Source organism: Pan paniscus, chromosome 10 (genome assembly GCF_029289425.2).
Source record: "Pan paniscus chromosome 10, NHGRI_mPanPan1-v2.0_pri, whole genome shotgun sequence".
Classification (NCBI taxonomy): Eukaryota; Metazoa; Chordata; class Mammalia; order Primates; family Hominidae; genus Pan; species Pan paniscus.
The window spans coordinates 34,504,333-34,522,387 of NC_073259.2; the positions used below are offsets into that span (position 1 = coordinate 34,504,333).

General features: G+C 37.7%; 1 protein-coding gene across 1 annotated transcript; it reads right to left on the bottom strand.

The window, feature by feature from the left end:
• Nucleotides 1-562: 562 nt before the first annotated feature.
• LOC100969685 (polyadenylate-binding protein 4) lies at nucleotides 563-17,658 on the bottom strand. Its single transcript, XM_055096489.1, is given in 3 exon segments — nucleotides 563-1,067; nucleotides 1,069-1,140; nucleotides 17,557-17,658. Coding segments are annotated over 3 exon segments (588 nt in total). The 3' UTR covers nucleotides 563-653.
• Nucleotides 17,659-18,055: the final 397 nt, after the last annotated feature.

Below are 18,055 nucleotides of genomic sequence, written 5' to 3' on the forward strand. Positions count from 1 at the left end.
ATGATGGGATTGAGAACTAGAAACAGATGCCAGTTTCGGCTCTTTTCATTTGCTGTTATATGACCCTGGGAAAGTATTTTACTTTTTTGTATTTCATGTTTCTGAGCTGCAGTATTCTCAACTGTAATATGGGCGTGATAATACCTATTTCAAAGGGTGGTGCCAAGTATTAAATTAGGTAACGTATGGAATGTAACAGAGTCCAGCTCATAACAAGATCCAGCTATGTATTTCTAAGTATTGTTCGTTTTGTATTAGTAGTCAACGTATTTAGCAGATCCCTAGTGGAATGAACTAGGACCAAAAGGTAAAAAATTGCTGACATATTTCTTTTTTTTAATGGAGATTTTTTTTCTTTATTGAGAAACGTAATACTTGGGTACATGAAATAAAACCAATTTCTTGGGGGACAAATCAAAACCCACAATAGAAAAAAAAAGTTCACACTGGGCCACAGCAGAACCCCGAGAACATATTCGTATAATTGAAAAATTCTAGGCGCTTCATATTCGACCTTTTGATACAAAATGACCTATTAAATTTGCAATTTGTAGTTCTTGGTTTTGAGGTCCACAGGACAAGCTAGGAAGTCTACAAACCTTGAGCTGAACTCCATGAGGGGTTATTTGGCTTTTGAATCGGTTTTTCCTTGTCTAAGAGGTAGCAGCAGCAACAGCGCCCACTTTCTGGGCAGCTTCTTTCTTGGCATGATGAGCCTGTAGAACTGCTACAGCTTCATCCACCTTGGAATGGAGAGACTCGGGGAACTCTAACATGTGCAGCAGCTCAGAGTTGTGGATCTCCAGCAGCATTCCCGTGATCTTCCCAGCCAGGTTTGAATGCATTGTTTGGATGAGTGGGAACAAGCGTTCTCCCAGCATCTGCTTCTGTTCCTGGGGGTGTGCTGCGGCCAGCATGGAGGTAGTCAGTGGCTCCTGTCCCTGCACTTGGACCTCAGGCTGGGGTGCCTGCAGGCGCTGTACGGCAAGATGAGAGCTGCGAACACTGGAGGCTTATTTGTAGCGGGCAACAGCCCCAGCCCGGGGAGCAGCAGCGGCAACAGCCGCGAACAGCAGCGCGCTGCGCTGAGTTCTGCACAGCTGTGGGAACGCCTCCAGACTGGCAGCTGCTGACATATTTCTATTCAAATAAGCAATAACTTTGTGTTTCCCCAATTTTAAATGGTTTTTAAGCATATTTTAGTTTAGAGATGCCTTGGAAATTCTGATAAAAGGTATGAGTCCCCTCTCCATATATGTTCCTGCGTAAATAAACACAATCATATGCATACAATTTTGTTAAATGTTTCTGGAGATAGATTGGCTCATTAACATTCTTCCCTTAGTTTTTGTCTTCAATAGGTAAAAATTAAATCAAATTGGTAAAATTAGAAATTTTACAAGGAAGGGTGAGGAATGCTCTTCTGTTGAATAAAAGATAGTATTCAAAAATCATCTATGTCAGGAATGCTAATATTGTGCTTTCTATCTCTCTAGGTGACAATGTGATAAAGATAATAGAGAAGAGATTGAATATGTTATCTCAAGTTCAATTAGAAATTAGAGTTCATCAAGAAATATTCTAAAGACTTACTAAATATTCCCTAGATATGGCATGGCACATATGTAGAAAGTTAATTATTATTTATTTGCTGACATTTAGCATTTCGTTTCTAAGCATTACTTTGGGATCAATTTCAGGGTTTGGGTTTTGTCAATAGAACAAAGTAAGTTGTGTTACACTGATTTTCTAAATCTTTATAAACCCATGGTCACTTTTGCTAAGCATAAAAATATTAAAATCTCATTTAATGTCATTTGGAATTGCAACTAAATATTTGAATAGAATGACAATTTTGAAAACTTTTTCCAATTAGTTGGCTCCTGAGGATTCCAATATACCTCTCTCCATGCTCATTCCCCTCATTAACTCTCTCATGCTCATTCCCCTCGTTAACTCCAGAGCTTGTATGTACTTACCTAATGTTTTTATATCTCTGACCCAGAGGGAAGCAAAAATAAATAAAGAATTAGGGTAATTGTTCAAATTATTCTAACCAAACTTTTTCTTTGGTTATTGTGGTACTTAACATCTTCATTCAGTAGATCTCCTCCTCATTTCTGATAACCTAACCTGGCCCCTGACCCCAGGGCTGACATGTGACCCAAGTTGAGAGATTCATAATCTATAAACTGGCTTCAAGGTATTGGTCCAGGGGTAGGCATAATAATACAAGAAGGGACAATAAGAATCACTCCCCTGGCTTTTTAACTAGAACATGTGTATGTGTTAGAGTTGGAGTTATTATGTACACGTGCATGTTTAGAGGATGGTGAATATCTCTTTCTTCTATGGCTATAGAGTTGCAGGAATATAGGCCCAGAATATATTTACCTGTCACACAGACAGAAAGAATAAGCCTGCATACAGAGAAAAGCAGAGATAACAGACAGCAGACTATCCTGAGAGTGCCAAGTTTCAATATGCCAGAGATGCCCTGAGGCTTAAAATTCTTCCTTCAATTCTGTGAAGTACGCTAATATCTTGTATATATATGTGTGTGTGTGTGTGTGTGTGTGTGTGTATGTGTTTGTGTATTTGCTTAAGATGGATTGAACTGAGTCCCAACCATTTACAATTGTAGTGGTCAATACAATTGCTAAGAATCCCAGCTTATTATAATACAGTTATGTGTCACTTAGCAATGGAAATATGTTCTGAGAAATGTGTCATTAGGCAACTTCGTCACTGTATGAACATCATAGAGTGTACTTACACATACCTTGATAGTATAGCCTACTACACATCTAGGCTATACGGATAGCCTATTGCTCCTAGGCTACAAAATTGTACAGAATGTTACTGTATTGAACACTGTAGGCAATTATAACACAATGGTTTTTGTGTATCTAAACATATCTAAACATAGAAAAGGTACAGTAAAAATATGGCATGAAAGATTTTAAAAAGTGGTATTCCTACATAGACCAGTTCCATTATAATCTTATAGGACCACCATCATATATGCAATCCGTTGTTAACCAAAATGTCATCATGTGGTGCATGACTGTGTGTGTGTCAGTGTGAGGATGACTGCATCTATTATGCTTTTATTAGTGATATATTTGGACTTCTTTTTTCTCATATTAGTTTTTTAAAAAGTATTCTTTAGCTAATATGTTATATAAAAAACCTGTGAGATAATAGAACTTTGGAGAAATATGTGTGATTACACTGTTTTCCTAATATAAATATACAACTTGACATATATTTTTCTTAAAATAGTATTCAAATGATTAGTATCATATAATCAAGTTTTCAATTTAATTTTCATTTGCTAGGACTTCAAGCTAATATTATATCAAATTAACAACACCAAGCTTAAGATTGGCTTTTTAATTTTAACATAAAAGTTATGTAAACAAAATTTATAAGGAAAATTCTGTGAAGTGGAAAATGGGAAAAAAACTGCTTTAAATAGATTTTGTTATAATTAACTTGAAAAGTAAAATATAATAACAAAAGTTTAACTTGGTGATAGTGAATATAATTATGCTTTATATTTATTTAGTTGTTCTTTATATTTATTCTTTAAAATAGGAAATGATTATATTCATTTCAACTTAGGGTAATGAGCAAACATAATTTTAATATAGTGCCTTTCACATAGAAGTCAAGAAGCTTGATATGATGATAATGACAATTTATTTATTTATTTTTTTATTTTTTTATTATTATACTTTAAGTTTTAGGGTACATGTGCACATTGTGAGGGTTAGTTACATACGTATACATGTGCCATGCTGGTGTGCTGCACCCACTAACTCGTCATCTAGCATTAGGTATATCTCCCAATGCTATCCCTCCCCCCACCCCACAACAGTCCCCAGAGTGTGATGTTCCCCTTCCTGTGTCCATGTGATCTCATTGTTCAATTCCCACCTATGACTGAGAATATGCGGTGTTTGGTTTTTTGTTCTTGCAATAGTTTACTGAGAATGATGGTTTCCAATTTCATCCATGTCCCTACAAAGGACATGAACGCATCATTTTTTATGGCTGCATAGTATTCCATGGTGTATATGTGCCCCATTTTCTTAATCCAGTCTATCATTGTTGGACATTTGGGTTGGTTCCAAGTCTTTGCTATTGTGAATAATGCCGCAATAAACATACGTGTGCATGTGTCTTTATAGCAGCATGATTTATAGTCCTTTGGGTATATACCCAGTAATGGGATGGCTGGGTCAAATGGTATTTCTAGTTCTAGATCCCTGACAATTATATTTTTAATTTGAATCTATGAGACATAAGTTATCTCAATTAAAGCAAATTGGAAATGAAGAAATATAATCAATAGAAACATAGTAACTTAATGTCATTTTTTTTTCAATATATAGCAGCCATTTTGCCTCTCAACCTAGCAGCTCTTCCTCTCTGGCATAAAATCTCAAATTTCCTTCAGGAAAATATCCTCCATCCACACTCAGACCACAAGGTTCAGGAGGGTCTTTGTCACAGGCTAAATCTCTGCATTTGAGATTTAGCCTGGCCAAGGAAAGCCCGGAACTTCCTTAGACACAGGGATTGGTTGAATGATGAGTATTTGGCCAACTATATTGAAGCAGAATTCTGGGGCTTGTGAGGAGCCACTAGGACAAAATGCTCTCTGTTTTGCTAGACTTGAAGCTATGATCATGTATGTAAGCCTGGAACAATTGACAAACATTTTGAAACTATAAGAAGTCTTAGAATGTAACCTGTATAGAGGAAATTGATACTGAGCAATGGAAATAGACTTAGTCCTAAAGACTTCAGTTGAGATCCTTGAATCAAGTGGCACGTCAAGTCACTTCTGAGGAAGAAATTTCTTTTACTTATCTAACTTGGATGCATTTTTTGTCAAAAATGGAAGAGTGTGTATTTATAAACTACACCTGGAGTTGATTTTTTAATGTTTTATAGATGTTTATCTAATTCATATTACTAGTTAAATGAAGCATAATCCTATATAATTTTACTGTCAATATTCCACACTGTAACCTAAGTTGAGACTTCAGAAAATTCTCAAAGATAATCAGTATGGATGCACAGTCATCTAGTGCATGCTCAGCACTTTATTGATAATTTTTTTAAGGATGAAAGCATGATGCTTGCTGTTAAGAAGGTTATAGTATATTTTCGAAGGAAATAAAGGTACATTAAGCAAGAGCTGCTCCCTATGTCTTATAATTAAGTGCTCTGATTAAGCACTTCCCCACTGGGTCTCTGCACCTTACCATAAAAATTACACGTCTCATCCACTAGAGGGCCGAATAGCAAGCAACTCTTTGGTCAGAGTAGCATTGTAAATTTAGAATTTAGTGATTAGGCAAAGGACAAAACCTAGGGAGATTATTAGCAAGGAGAGGAAGATTATTTGCCAACAGAGGATGAAAATACTTGAGCTTGATTTCTATGTTAATGGATGATAAGATAGGAATTTTCAGGAGGAGCAGGGGACATTTCATGAGGAGCAAACAGCAAATAGTCCCGAAGCATTTTGCACATAGTCATTCTACACTTTATAAAGAAGAAATTTTGTTTTCTGATGTGTTTACATAATTTTCCCTATTTCAAATACAAATGTAGATTATCTTTCTGAGCCTATGATAATTTTATTCAAAATTTAGAATGTGTGCAATTAGATTTATTAGAAGAATTAAATGTCAAGCTTCCATCTTAAATCTTATTGCAAAAATCAATAACTGAAAATCATGGACCAAATCTTAGTAAGTAGGAGTTCATCAGGTCAAGAAATGGGAAAGAGCATTATAGGCTTATGAAACAGCATGAGGCAAAAAAAGGGCAGACTTATGAAAATAAGGAGACACATATGTCTATATTTTAGAAATTATAAAAGGACTTATTAAGAAATAGGTCTGGAAAGCTAAGTAGTGATACCTAATGAGGAATTTTCATACCATGCTCTTGATATTGATCTTTTTACTTTACAAAACAAAAAATTCATTGAATATTTGGAACAGTGGTGGTAATTTGATAAAAATCTAGGTAGAACATGAAGGTTAAATAGTCATGAGGAAAATTTGAGTGAAAGATTAGATATGGCATATTTATGGGATATAAAGAACTAGGGGATTAGATATAAAAAAATAGACTGAAGACCTATGTGAATTAGAACAGGGACTACAGGTGGGGTGTGGTAATGTACATGGAGATGGTAGAGCCCTGTTGATTGATTTGTGACATTTGTATTGTTTTTGTTTTCTAGCTTTATGAAAAATGATTGTGACCAATGCTAGTTTCTCTTAGTGTACAAGTCAAAGTCCTTTATCTGATCAGTAAGTTTCTAAAATTGGTCCCTATTTCCCTCTAAGATCTCATCTGCTGCTTTCTCCCTTTCTATCTCTGAACACTGCTGAACACCTTGCCCTTTCTTGAACATGCCAGATATACTCCTAACTTAGAGCTTTTGCACTTAGTGTTTTCTTTGCTCAGGATGTTCCTTCTTCAGAAATCTTCATGGCTTGTTTCTTCACCTCCTTTATCTTTATATGCAAATATCACCTAATTTGCATTTTCCATTCTATCTAAAATTGTAACCTCTTTATCCCCGTTCCCTGCACTGTTACTTTCTTAGCACTTATTATCTAACATATTTAATGATTTTTTTTTGTTTATTGTTTTCTCCACTAGAAAATTATGTGTTCTAAACGTTTTACTATTTTGTTTACTGCTGTAAACTTAGCATTTAGAACATCTCTACAATTATAAGTACTCAAATATATTTGTCAAATGCATAAAGTAATATGTTTTACGGTTTATGTAGCTGTTTATGTGCTTTTAATATTTTTATTCATTTGTCATATATACCACCCTACTACTACCACTTGTGAATTTGGCCAAATTGGTGTGCAGAAAACCTCTGAACACAAGATGCAACTCCCCCATGCCCAGCAGGCCCTGTCCCTAAAAACACATGCACAAACATACAAACACACTTTCTTTCTCCCTTTCTGTCTAGGAGAAAATATATGAGAAAAATATTTTCTATTTTGACTTAATAGCCTTGTGGATGAAAGCTATATTACATAATGTTTTTTACCTAATTTTATCTATTAGGTGAAATTCATTTGTGTATATTAAGCTAATATTTGTAGCTTATTATGTCAAGTTCCACACCATGACAGGCACCTAATATTTATCTGACCTTCTCTCTATTTTTCTTTTTGTTTTTTGTTTTTCAGTTTTTTTGTTGTTGTTGTTTGTTTTTTTGAGACAGAGTTTCACTCTTGTCATCCAGGCTGGAGGGCAATGGCACAATCTCAGCTCACTGCAATCTCCGCCTCCTGAGTTCAAGTGATTCTCCTGCCTCAGTCTCCCAAGTGGCTGGGATTACAGGCACCCACAACCACATCTGGCTAATTTTTATATTTTTAGTAGGGACAGGGTTTCACCATGTTGGTCATGCTGGTCTCGAACTCTGGACCTCAAGTGATCTGCCCGCCTTGGCCTCCCAAAGTGCTGGGATTACAGGCATGAGCCATCACGCCCAGCCTATCTGACCTTCTCTTATTGTTACTAACTTCTTAGAAATAGATGAAAGGCCCTTGAGCTCAGGCAAGACAGAGTCTACTGAAGCTTCAGGGAAGAATCACCACTGGACTGTTAAGGAGTGGTCACATGGTCACCCAGTCAGTTCTGGCTAGTGAGATGGCAGTGGGAGGCTCCTCAAAATGGACTTCAGAAAAGGCCCCTTATTTAATGATTGAAGGGTCACGTTCAATTGGCACAGCCCTTTGCCCCTCTGCACTGCATCGTTTGCACTTTCCCAATCATCCTACCTGGAATGATTGGTGGAAGTGATGGTGAAAGGTGCAGCAGTCATGAGGTGATAAATACAGTGAAAACCATTTGTCAGTACTAAAACTGACAAAGCAGAAAATCAGAAAGACTCTTGGTCTCTGATGGCATCACTCAGACTTGAAACAGCTCTTAGGCAGCCATTTCTGCATTTCTTGTTACCTGAGGGGGATAAAACTTATTTGCATAGGCCACTGTAATTTGGTTTTGTATTTCTAAATGTATTCCTAATGACTGCAGTAGTAAGTTAGTGGTTCAAATATGTTGATTAAATAGTTTGTTTTAATTAAGAGTACTATAATACATAACTTACTTATTTGCAATACTACATTCCTTGTGAAATCCTTTATTTGATAGCAATGAGTTATATTGAAGTAAAAATGGAATATTAGGGAACTTCATATGTAATTTTAACTTACTGACACGGGTTAATGGCTTCATGAGGTAAAATTATATTTGAGAGGTAGGATCTTATAATAGATAATAATGGCTAATATATATTGCTTATTATAAGTGAAATAGAGTTTTAAGTGTTTCACATTTAATTTTCCATCCAATTTTTAAGATAATTCTATTAATTTGTATCAAATCAAATGTAAATCTGTTACTTAATATTTCTCAAGCTCTCTTTGTTGCATATATATCATTTTCCCACAAAAGTTTCTCTAATTTCCACATTGTAAAATGTTCTGTATCTATTAACAGAATGTTACATAATTAATATCACCCAAAATAGAACTGCATCAAGATAGTTTGGTTAATAGGTGGGACTGGCACAGATTGATTATCAATGCTCCATTAATATGTACTTTAAATGCAAGCCCATAAGTCTTCCCCTTATGATGACCAACAATTTTCAGGTTGATAAATTTCAGAACTGTTACCTTTTCTTATTATTCAAAAAATGTAGTTTTAATTACTATCTTGAAATAAACTGTGTGATAAAAGTTCAGGACAAAAATGAAAACATTGAATAATATACTTGCATTAAAAATAATGATTAGAAGATGAGATCCAATTTAGAAGCAATTTTTAAAAAAGGATGGGGTGAATCTACTTTCTAGCCCAGCATCTAAAAACTTGGAAGTCAATTCTCTGTTCTAACCACAAGTAAAAAACTCAACAAACCAAAAATCAGGAACTCTTCTTAGCTCCATAAGAGTGAAGATCAGGGAGCAAGTTGCTACCCTCCTGCTCAAATGGAAACACCAACAGGTAAATACAGATAATCCAATTTATGGAAGCAGAAACCTCTGCAGCAACCACTGTCAAAGGCATGTAAACCAGAGCAACTCCATCTTAAATAGGAGCTGGGTAAAATAAGGTTGAAACCTACTGGGCTGAATTCCCAGACAGTTAAGGCATTCTAAGTCACAGAATAAGATAGAAGGTCAGCACAAAATACAGGTCATAATGACCTTGCTAATAAAACAGTCTGCAGTGGAGAAGCCGGCCAAAAACCCACCAAAAGCAAAATGGCCATAAGAGTGACCTCTGGTCGTCCTCACTGCTGCACTCCCACCAGCTGCATGACAGTTTACAAATGCCATGGCCATGTCAGGAAGTTACCCTATATGGTCTAAAAATGGGAGGCATAAGTAATCCATCCCTTATTTAGCATATCATCAAGAAATAACCATAAACATGGGCAACCAGCAGCCCTCGGGGCCACTCTGTCTATGAAATAGCCATTCATTTATTCCTTTACTTTCTTAATAAACTTACTTTCACTTTGCACTGCGAACTCATCCAAAATTCTTTCTCGTGTAAGATCCAAAAACCCTTTCTTAAGGTCTGGATCAGAACCCCTGTCCTGTAACACCACTGCCCAGGTAGCAAACCTGAATTGTACTTGAATTGCTAGAGGCTCAATGAGGACAAATCTGAGAGATAAGTACTCTAGGGGGACCCAGCCATCAGAGGCTACCACACACTTTTATAAGACTTGCCTCACGGAGCTCTGCCAGGTCTTCACAGTAAATATCAGAGAAACACCTCATGCTTCTGGCAGGGTGAGGGGGAAATGAACCATTTAGAAATACCTGAGAGCATTCAATTCTTAACAAGAAGAAACTAGTTAACCAAAGCCTAACCTTCTGGAGTTGTATCCAAGTCTAAGTGACCCTAGAGAAGGGAAATAACCAGCTCCATCCAGCTCTAGCCATCCTATTCCACAGAAGGGGAGGAAAGGAGATTGAGAAGCAGATGAAGTTCACAGTGCAGACACACAGGCTGACTAAAGACTGAAACATAAGTAGAGGACTATATAATGCTCCCCTCCCCCCCACCTTACCACCACATTACTAAAGGCCTATTTACATACATTTATTTTACCCAGTTATTTATGTCTGGATATCAGGAAAGAATTATAAGACATAATAAAAGATAAGAAACAAAAGAAAAAGCACATTTCAAAGAAACAGCAAGCATCAGAGCCAGACTCAGATAAGGCAAGGATATTGGAATTACAGGACTACAAATTTAAAGCAATTATTATTAATATGTAGTGGGCTTTAATGGATAAAGTAACAATCTGCAAGAATCGAGGGGGCAATGTAAGCACGGTGATGAAAATTCTAAGAAAGAATAAAAAAGAAATGTAAGAGATCAAGAACACTTTAACAGAAATGAAGAATGCCTTTGGCAGCCTTCTTAGTAGGTTAGAAAGGACTGAGAATAGATTCTCTGAGCTTGAGGGTATCTCAATAGAAACTTTAAAAACTAAAAAGCAAAGCCCCCCAAAAGAGAGAGACAGAGACAGAGACTGAGAATACCCCAGAATATCAATGAACTGTGGGAGAACTATACAAGGTATAACATATGTGTAATGGGAATACCAGGAGGAGAAGAGAGAAAGGAACAGAAACAATATTTGAAACTAATATTTGAAAATAATCACTAAAAATTTCTCCTATTTGATGTCAGACACCCAAACCACAGATGGAGGAATTTCAAAGGACACCAAGCAGGATAAACATCAGAAAAGCTACATCTAGGCGTATAATTTTCAAAGTACAGAAAATTAAAGATTAAAAAAAAAATCCCGAAAGAGGCCAGAGGGGGAAAACACCTTACTTATTAGAAAAGCAAAGATAAGAATTGAATCTAATGTCTCAGAAACCATGTAACCAAGAAGACAACACAGTGAAATATTTAATGTGTTGAGAGAAAAAAAACTGACTAATTTTTGATTCTGTATCCTATGAAATTAACTTTCAAATGTTAAGGAGAAATATAGAGTTTCTCAGAAAAACAAAAATTGAGGGGAGTTGTTACCAGTAGAACTCCGTTGTAAGAAATGTTAAAAGAAGTTCTTTAAAGATAAGAAAAATTATATAGATCAGAAATTTGGATCTACAGAAAGAAAGGAAGAACATCTGAGAAGAAATAGGTGAAGGTAAATGTAAAAACTTTTAGTTTTCTTATTCTTTTTTTTTTGAGACGGAGTCTCGCTCTTCCACCCAGGCTGGACTGCAGTGGCGCTATCTCGGCTCACTGCAAGCTCCGCCTCCCGGGTTCACGCCATTCTCCTGCCTCAGCCTCCGAGTAGCTGGGACTACAGGCGCCCGCCACCATGCCCTGCTAATTTTTTCTATTTTTAGTAGAGACGGGGTTTCACCGTGTTAGCCAGGATGGTCTGGATCTCCTGACCTCGTGATCTGCCCGCCTCGGCCTCCCAAAGTGCTGGGATTACAGGCGTGAGCCACCGCGCCCGGCCTAGTTTTCTTATTCTTAATTTGCCTAAAAGATAACAGTTTGTTCAAAATAATAATGGCAACAATGTATTTGATTATGTATGCATGTATATATATATAGATAGATGTATATTTTTTCTTTTAATTTTATTTTAAGTTCTGGAATACATATGCAGGATGTGCAGGTTTGTTACACAGGTAAACGTGCGCCATGGTGGTTTGCTACACCCATCAATCCATCACCTAGGTATTAAGCCCCACATGCATTAGCTACTTACCTTCTGCTCACCCTCCCACTACTCACCCAACAGCCTCCAGTGTGTGTTGCTCCCCTGCCTGTGTTCATGTGTTCTCACTGTTCAGATCCTGCATAGGAATGAGAACATGCAGTGTTTGGTTTTCTGTTCCTGTGTTAGCTTATTGAAGATAATGGCTCCTAGCTACAGACGTGTCCCTATAAAGAACATAATCTTGTTCCCTTTTATGTCTACAAAGTATTCCATGGTGTACCAAGTTTTCTTTATCCAGTCTATCACTGATGGGCATTTGGGTTGATTCCATGTCTTTGCTGTTATGAATAGTGCTGAAATAAACATATATGTGCATGTATCTTTAAAATAGAATAATTTCTATTCATTTGAGTATATATCCAGTAATGGGATTACTGGGTAAAATGGTATTTCTTGTTCTAGATCCTTGAGGGGTCGTCAAAATGTCTTCCACAATGGTCGAACTAATTTACTTTCCCACCACCAGTGTAAAAGCATTTCTATTTCTCCACAGCCTTGTCAGCATCTGTTATTTCTTGGCCCTTTAATAATCATAATTTTGACTGGTATGAGATGGTATCTCATTGAGGCTTGGATTTGCATTTCTCCAATGATCAGTGATGTTGAGGTTTTACATATGTTTGTTGGCCACATAAATCTCTTCTTTTGAGAAGTGTCTGTTCATGTCCTTTGCCCACGTTTTAATGGGGTTGTTTTTTTTCTTGCAAAGTTGTTTAAGTTCCTTGTGGATTCTGGATTTTAGACCTTTGTCAGATGGATAGATTGCAAAGTTTTTCTCCCATTCTGCAGGTTGTCCGTTCACTCTGATGATAGTTTATTTTGCTATACAGAAGCTCTTTAGTTTAATTAGATCCCATTTATCAATTTTTTCTTTTTGTTGCCACTGCTTTTGATATTTTTGTCATTAAATTTTTTCCTGTACCTATGTCCTGAATGGTATTGCCTAGATTTTCTTCAAGGGTTTTTATAGATTTGGGTTTTACATTTAAGTCTTTAATCATTCTTGAGTTAATTTTTGTATAAGTTATGAAGAAGGGGTCCAGTTTCCATTTTCTGTATATGGCTAGTTTTCCCAGCACCATTTATTAAATAGGGAATCATTTTTCCATTGCTGGTTTTTTGTCAAGTTTGTTGAAGATCAGATAGTTGTAGATGTGTAGTCTTCTTTCTGAGATCTCTATTCTGTTCCATTTGTCTATGTGTCTGTTTTGGTACCAGCACCATTCTGGTTTGGTTACTGCAGTCTTGTAGTATAGTTTGAACTCAGATAGTGTGATGCCTCCAGCTTTGTTTTTTGTTTTTTTTTTTTTTTTTTTTTTTGGCTTAGGATTGTCTTGGATATACAGGCTCTTTTTTTGACGCTGTATACATTTTAAAGTAGTTTTTTCTAATTCTGTGAAGAATGTCAAGGGTAGTTTAATAGGAATTGCATTGAATCTGTAAATTACTTTGGGCAATATGGCCATTTTCATGATATTGATTCTTCCTAACCAGAAACATGGAATGTTTTTCTGCTTGTTTGTGATCTCCATTATTTCCTTGAGCAGTGGTTTGTAGTTATCCTTCAAGAGGTCCTTCACATTGCTTGTTAGCTGTATTCCTAGGTATTTTATTCTCTTTGTAGAAATTGTGAATGAGAGTTCATTCATGACTTGGCTCTCTGCTTATCTGTTGTTGGTGTATAGGAATGCTTGTGATTTTTGCACATTGATTTTGTATCCTGAGACCTTGCTGAAGTTGCTCATCAGCTTAAGGAGTTTTGGGGCTAAGATGATGAGGTTTTCTAGGTATAGGTTCATGTCGTCTGCATACAGAGACAATTTGACTTTCTCTCTCTCTATTTTAATATGCTTTATTTATTTCTCTTGCCTGATTGCCCTGGCCAGAATTTCAATACTACATTGAATAGGAGTGGGGAGAGAGGGCATCCTTGTCTTATGCTGGATTTCAAAGGGAATGATTCCAGCTTTGGCCCATTCAGTATGATGTTGGGTATGGGTCTGTCATAAATATCTCTTATTATTTTGAAATATGTTCCAACAATACCTAGTTTATTGAGAGTTTTTAACATGAAGGGATGTTAAATTTAATCAAAGGCCTTTTCCACATCTATTGAGATAATAGTGTGGTTTTTGTCTTTAGGTCTGTATGATGAAATATGTTTATTAATTTGTGTATGTTGAGCCAGCCTTGCATCTCAAGGATGAAGCCAACTTTATTGTGGTGGATAAGTGTTTTGATGTGCTGCTAGATTTATTAAGGATTTTTGATGTGCTGCCAGTATTTAAGATTATTAAGGATTTTTGATGTGCTGCCAGTATTTTATTAAGGATTTTTGCATCGATGTTCATCAGGGATATTGGCCTGAAATTTCTTGTTGTTGTAGTATCTCTGCCAGGTTTTGCTATCATGATGATGCTGGCCTCATAAAATTTAGTTAGAGACGAGTCTTTCCTTTTCAATTGTTTGGAATGGTTTCAGAAGAAATGGTACCAGCTCCTTTTTGTACCTCTGGTAGAATCTATCTGGTCCTGGGCTTTTTTTGGTTGGTAGGCTATTTATTACTGCCTCAATTTCAGAATTTGTTATTGGTCTATTCAGGGATTCGGCTTCTTCTTGGTTTAATCTTGGGAGGGTGTATGTGTTAAGGAATTTATCCATATCTTCTAGATTTTCTAGTTTACCTGCGTAGAGGTGTTTATAGTATTTTCTGATGGTTGTTTGTATTTCTGTGGGGTCAGTTATGGTATTCCCTTTATCATTTTTATTGTGTCTATTTGAGTCTTCTTTATTTTCTTCTTTATTAACCTTGCTAGCAGTCTATTTTATTAATATTTGAAAAAAATAGCTCCTAGATTCATTGATTTTTCGAAGGGATTTTTGTATGTGTCTCTATCTCCTTCAGTTCAGCTCTGATTGTAATTACTGTCTTCTGCTAGCTTTTGGATTTCTTTGCTCTTGTTTCTCTAGTTCTTTTAGGTGTAATGTTAGGGTGTTGGTTTGAGATCTTCTAGCTTTCTGATGTGGGAATTTAGTGCTATAAATTTCTCTGTTAACACTCTTTTAGCTGGGACCCAGAGATTCTGATATGTTGTCTTTTTATTCTCATTGATTTCAAAGAACTTCTTGATTTCTGCCTTAATTTCATTATTTACCCAGGAGTCATTCAGGAGCAGATTGTTCAATTGCCATGTAGTTTTGTGGTTTTGAGTGAGTTTCTTAATCTTGAGTTCTAGTTTTATTGCACTATGATCTGAGAGACTGTTATGATTTCAGTGCCTTTGCATTTGCTGAGGAGTGTTTTGACTCCACCCACGTGATCAATTTTAGAGTAAGTGCCATGTTGCACTGAGAAGAATGTATATGCTGTAGTTTTGATGTGCAGAGTTCTCTAGATATCTATCAGGTCCACTTGATCCAGAGCTGAGTTCAAGTCCTGAATATTCTTGTTAAATTTTCTGTCTCAATGATCTGTCTAATATTCACAGTGGGGTGTTAAATTCTTCCACTATTATTGTGTAGGCATCTAAGTCTCTTTGTAGGCCCCTAAGAACTTGCTTTATGAATCTGGGTGCTCTTGTATTGGGTGCATATATATTTAGGATTGTTAGCTGTTCTTATTGAATTGATCACTTTACCATTATGTATTGCCTTTCTTCATCTTTTTTGATGTTTGTTGGTTTAAAGTCTGTTTTGTCAGAAATTAGAATTGCAACCCCTTCTTTTTTCTGCTTTCCATTTGCTTGGTAAGTTTTCCTCCATCCCTTTATTTTGAACCTATGTGTATCTTTGACAGGAGATGGGTCTCTTAAATACAGCACACCAATGGGTCTTGACTCTTTATCCAATTTGCCAGTCTGTGTCTTTTAATTGGGGCATTTAGCCTATTCACATTTAAGGTTAATATTGTTATGTGTGAATTTGATTCTGTCATCATAATGCTAGTGAGTTATTTTGCAGACTAGTTGATGCACTTTCTTCATAGTCATTGGTCTCTGTATTTCAGTGTGTTTTTGCAGTGGCTGGTACCATTTTTTTTTTCTACATTTAATGCTTCCTTCAGGAGCTCTTGCAAGGTAGGCCTGGTGGTGATGAAATCCCTCAGCATTTGCTTGTCTGAAAAAGATTTTATTTCTCCTTCACTTACGAAGCTTAGTTTGGGCAGATAGGAAATTTTGGGTTGGAAATTCTTCTCTTTAAAAATGTTGAATATTGGCCCCCACTCTCTTTTGGTTTGTAGGGTTTCTGCTGAGAGATCCAATGTTAGTCCGATGAGCTTCCCTTTGTAGGCAGCCTGGCCTTTCTCTCTGGCTGCCCTTAACATCTTTTCCTTCATTTTGAACTTGAAGAATCTGATGATTATATGTCTTAGGGTTAATCTTCTTGTGGAGTATCTTACTGGGGTTCTCTGGGTTTCCCGAATTTGAATGTTGGCCTATCTTGACAGGTTGGGGAAGTTCTCCAGGATGATATCCTGAAGTTGTTTTCCAACTTGGTTTCATTCTCCCATCTCTTTCAGGTACTCCAATTAGTCATAGCTTTGGTCTTTTCACATAGTCCCATAGTTCTTGGAGGTTTTGTTCATCCCTTTTTATTTCTTTTTTCTCTAATCTTGTCTGCTTGCCTCATTTCAGCAAGATAGTCTTCAAGCTCTGATATTCTGTCTTCAGCTTGATTTTTGGCTATTGATACTTGTGTTTGCATCACAAAGCTCTTGTGCTGTGTTTTTCAGCTCAGTCAGGTCATTTATGTTCCTCTCTAAACTGGTTGTTCTAGTTAGCAGCTCCTGTAACCTTTTATCATGGTTTTTAGTTTCTTTTCATTGGGTTAGAACATGCTCCTTTAGCTCAGTGAAGTTTGTTATTACCCACCTTTTGAAGCCTATTTCTGTTAATTCATCCATCTCAGCCTCTGCCCAGTTCTTTGCCCTTGCTGGAGAGGTGTTGCAATCATTTAGAGAAGAGACACTCTGGCCTTTTGAGTTTTCAACATTTTTTTGTTGCTTCTCATCTTCATGATTTGTTTAGTTTTGATCTTTGAGGCTGCTGACCTTTGGATGGAGTTTTTGTCGGGATGTTTTGTTGATGCTGTATTGTTGCTTTCAGTTTTTTGTTGTTGTTTGTTTGTTTTTCCAGTCAGGCCCCTCTTCTGTAGGGCTGTTGCAGTTTTCTGGGGGTTCACTTCAGGCCGTATTCACCTGGGTTCCTCCTGCACCTAGAGATGTCACCCAAGGAGGCTGGAGAACAGCAAAGTTGGGTGCTTGCTCCTTCCTCTGTGATCCCTGTCCTCGAGGGACACTGACCTGATGCCAGTTGGAATGCTCCTGTATAAGTTGTGTGTTGACCCCTGTTTGGCAGGGGGGGTCTCAACCAGTCAGGGAGCAGGGGTCTGGGACCTGCTTAACAAAGCACTCTGGCTGTCCCTTGGTGGAAGGGGTGTGCTGTGCTGAGGAGAAATCCACTGTTTGGGCTGCTCGGATTCCTCAGAGCTAGCAATGAGAACGACTAAGTCTGGGAGACCAAACCACCTTTTCCCCTAGGGGCTCAGGCCCTGAGAGATCAGAGTTCTCTTCCTAAGCCCCTGGCTGGTGTTGCTGAAGTTCCTGCAGGGAGGCCCTGCCCACTGAGGAGGGATGGGTCAGGGTCTGGCCTAAAGAGGCAGTCTGGACACCAGCTGCCACAGCAGGTGTGCTGTGCTGTGGGGAATACCTCTTGGGTCCAAGCCGTCCAGTTTCCCAGCACCAGCGGGGAATAATGATGGCCTGGAGCTGTAGTAATGGCTGCTGCCCTTCCCCACTGGGAGTTCAGCATTTTAGGCAGCTGGCAGTGACAGTGATGGCTGCCATCTCTCCCCTGGGGAGCTCAGTTTTCTTAGGCAGCAGGTAGCTGCAGTGATGGCTACCACCCCTCTCTCAGGGAGCTTAGATGACTTAGGCAGCAGGCAACCACAGTGATGATGGCTGCCCCTCCCCCAGGGAACTTGGTAGTCTTAGGCAGACTCCAGCTGAATGGCTGCTGAGAATAAAACAGCTCTGTGGTTGGGACCCAAGGCCCTGGTCGCATGGGCTCACAAGTGGGATCTCCTAATCCAGGGGTTGCACAGATCTGTGGAAAAAGCATGGTTTCCCAGTCTGGGTAGCACAATCACTCACCACCTCCCTTGGCTAAGAGTGGGGGCTCCCCTTGCCCTGTGTGGCTCTCAGGTGGG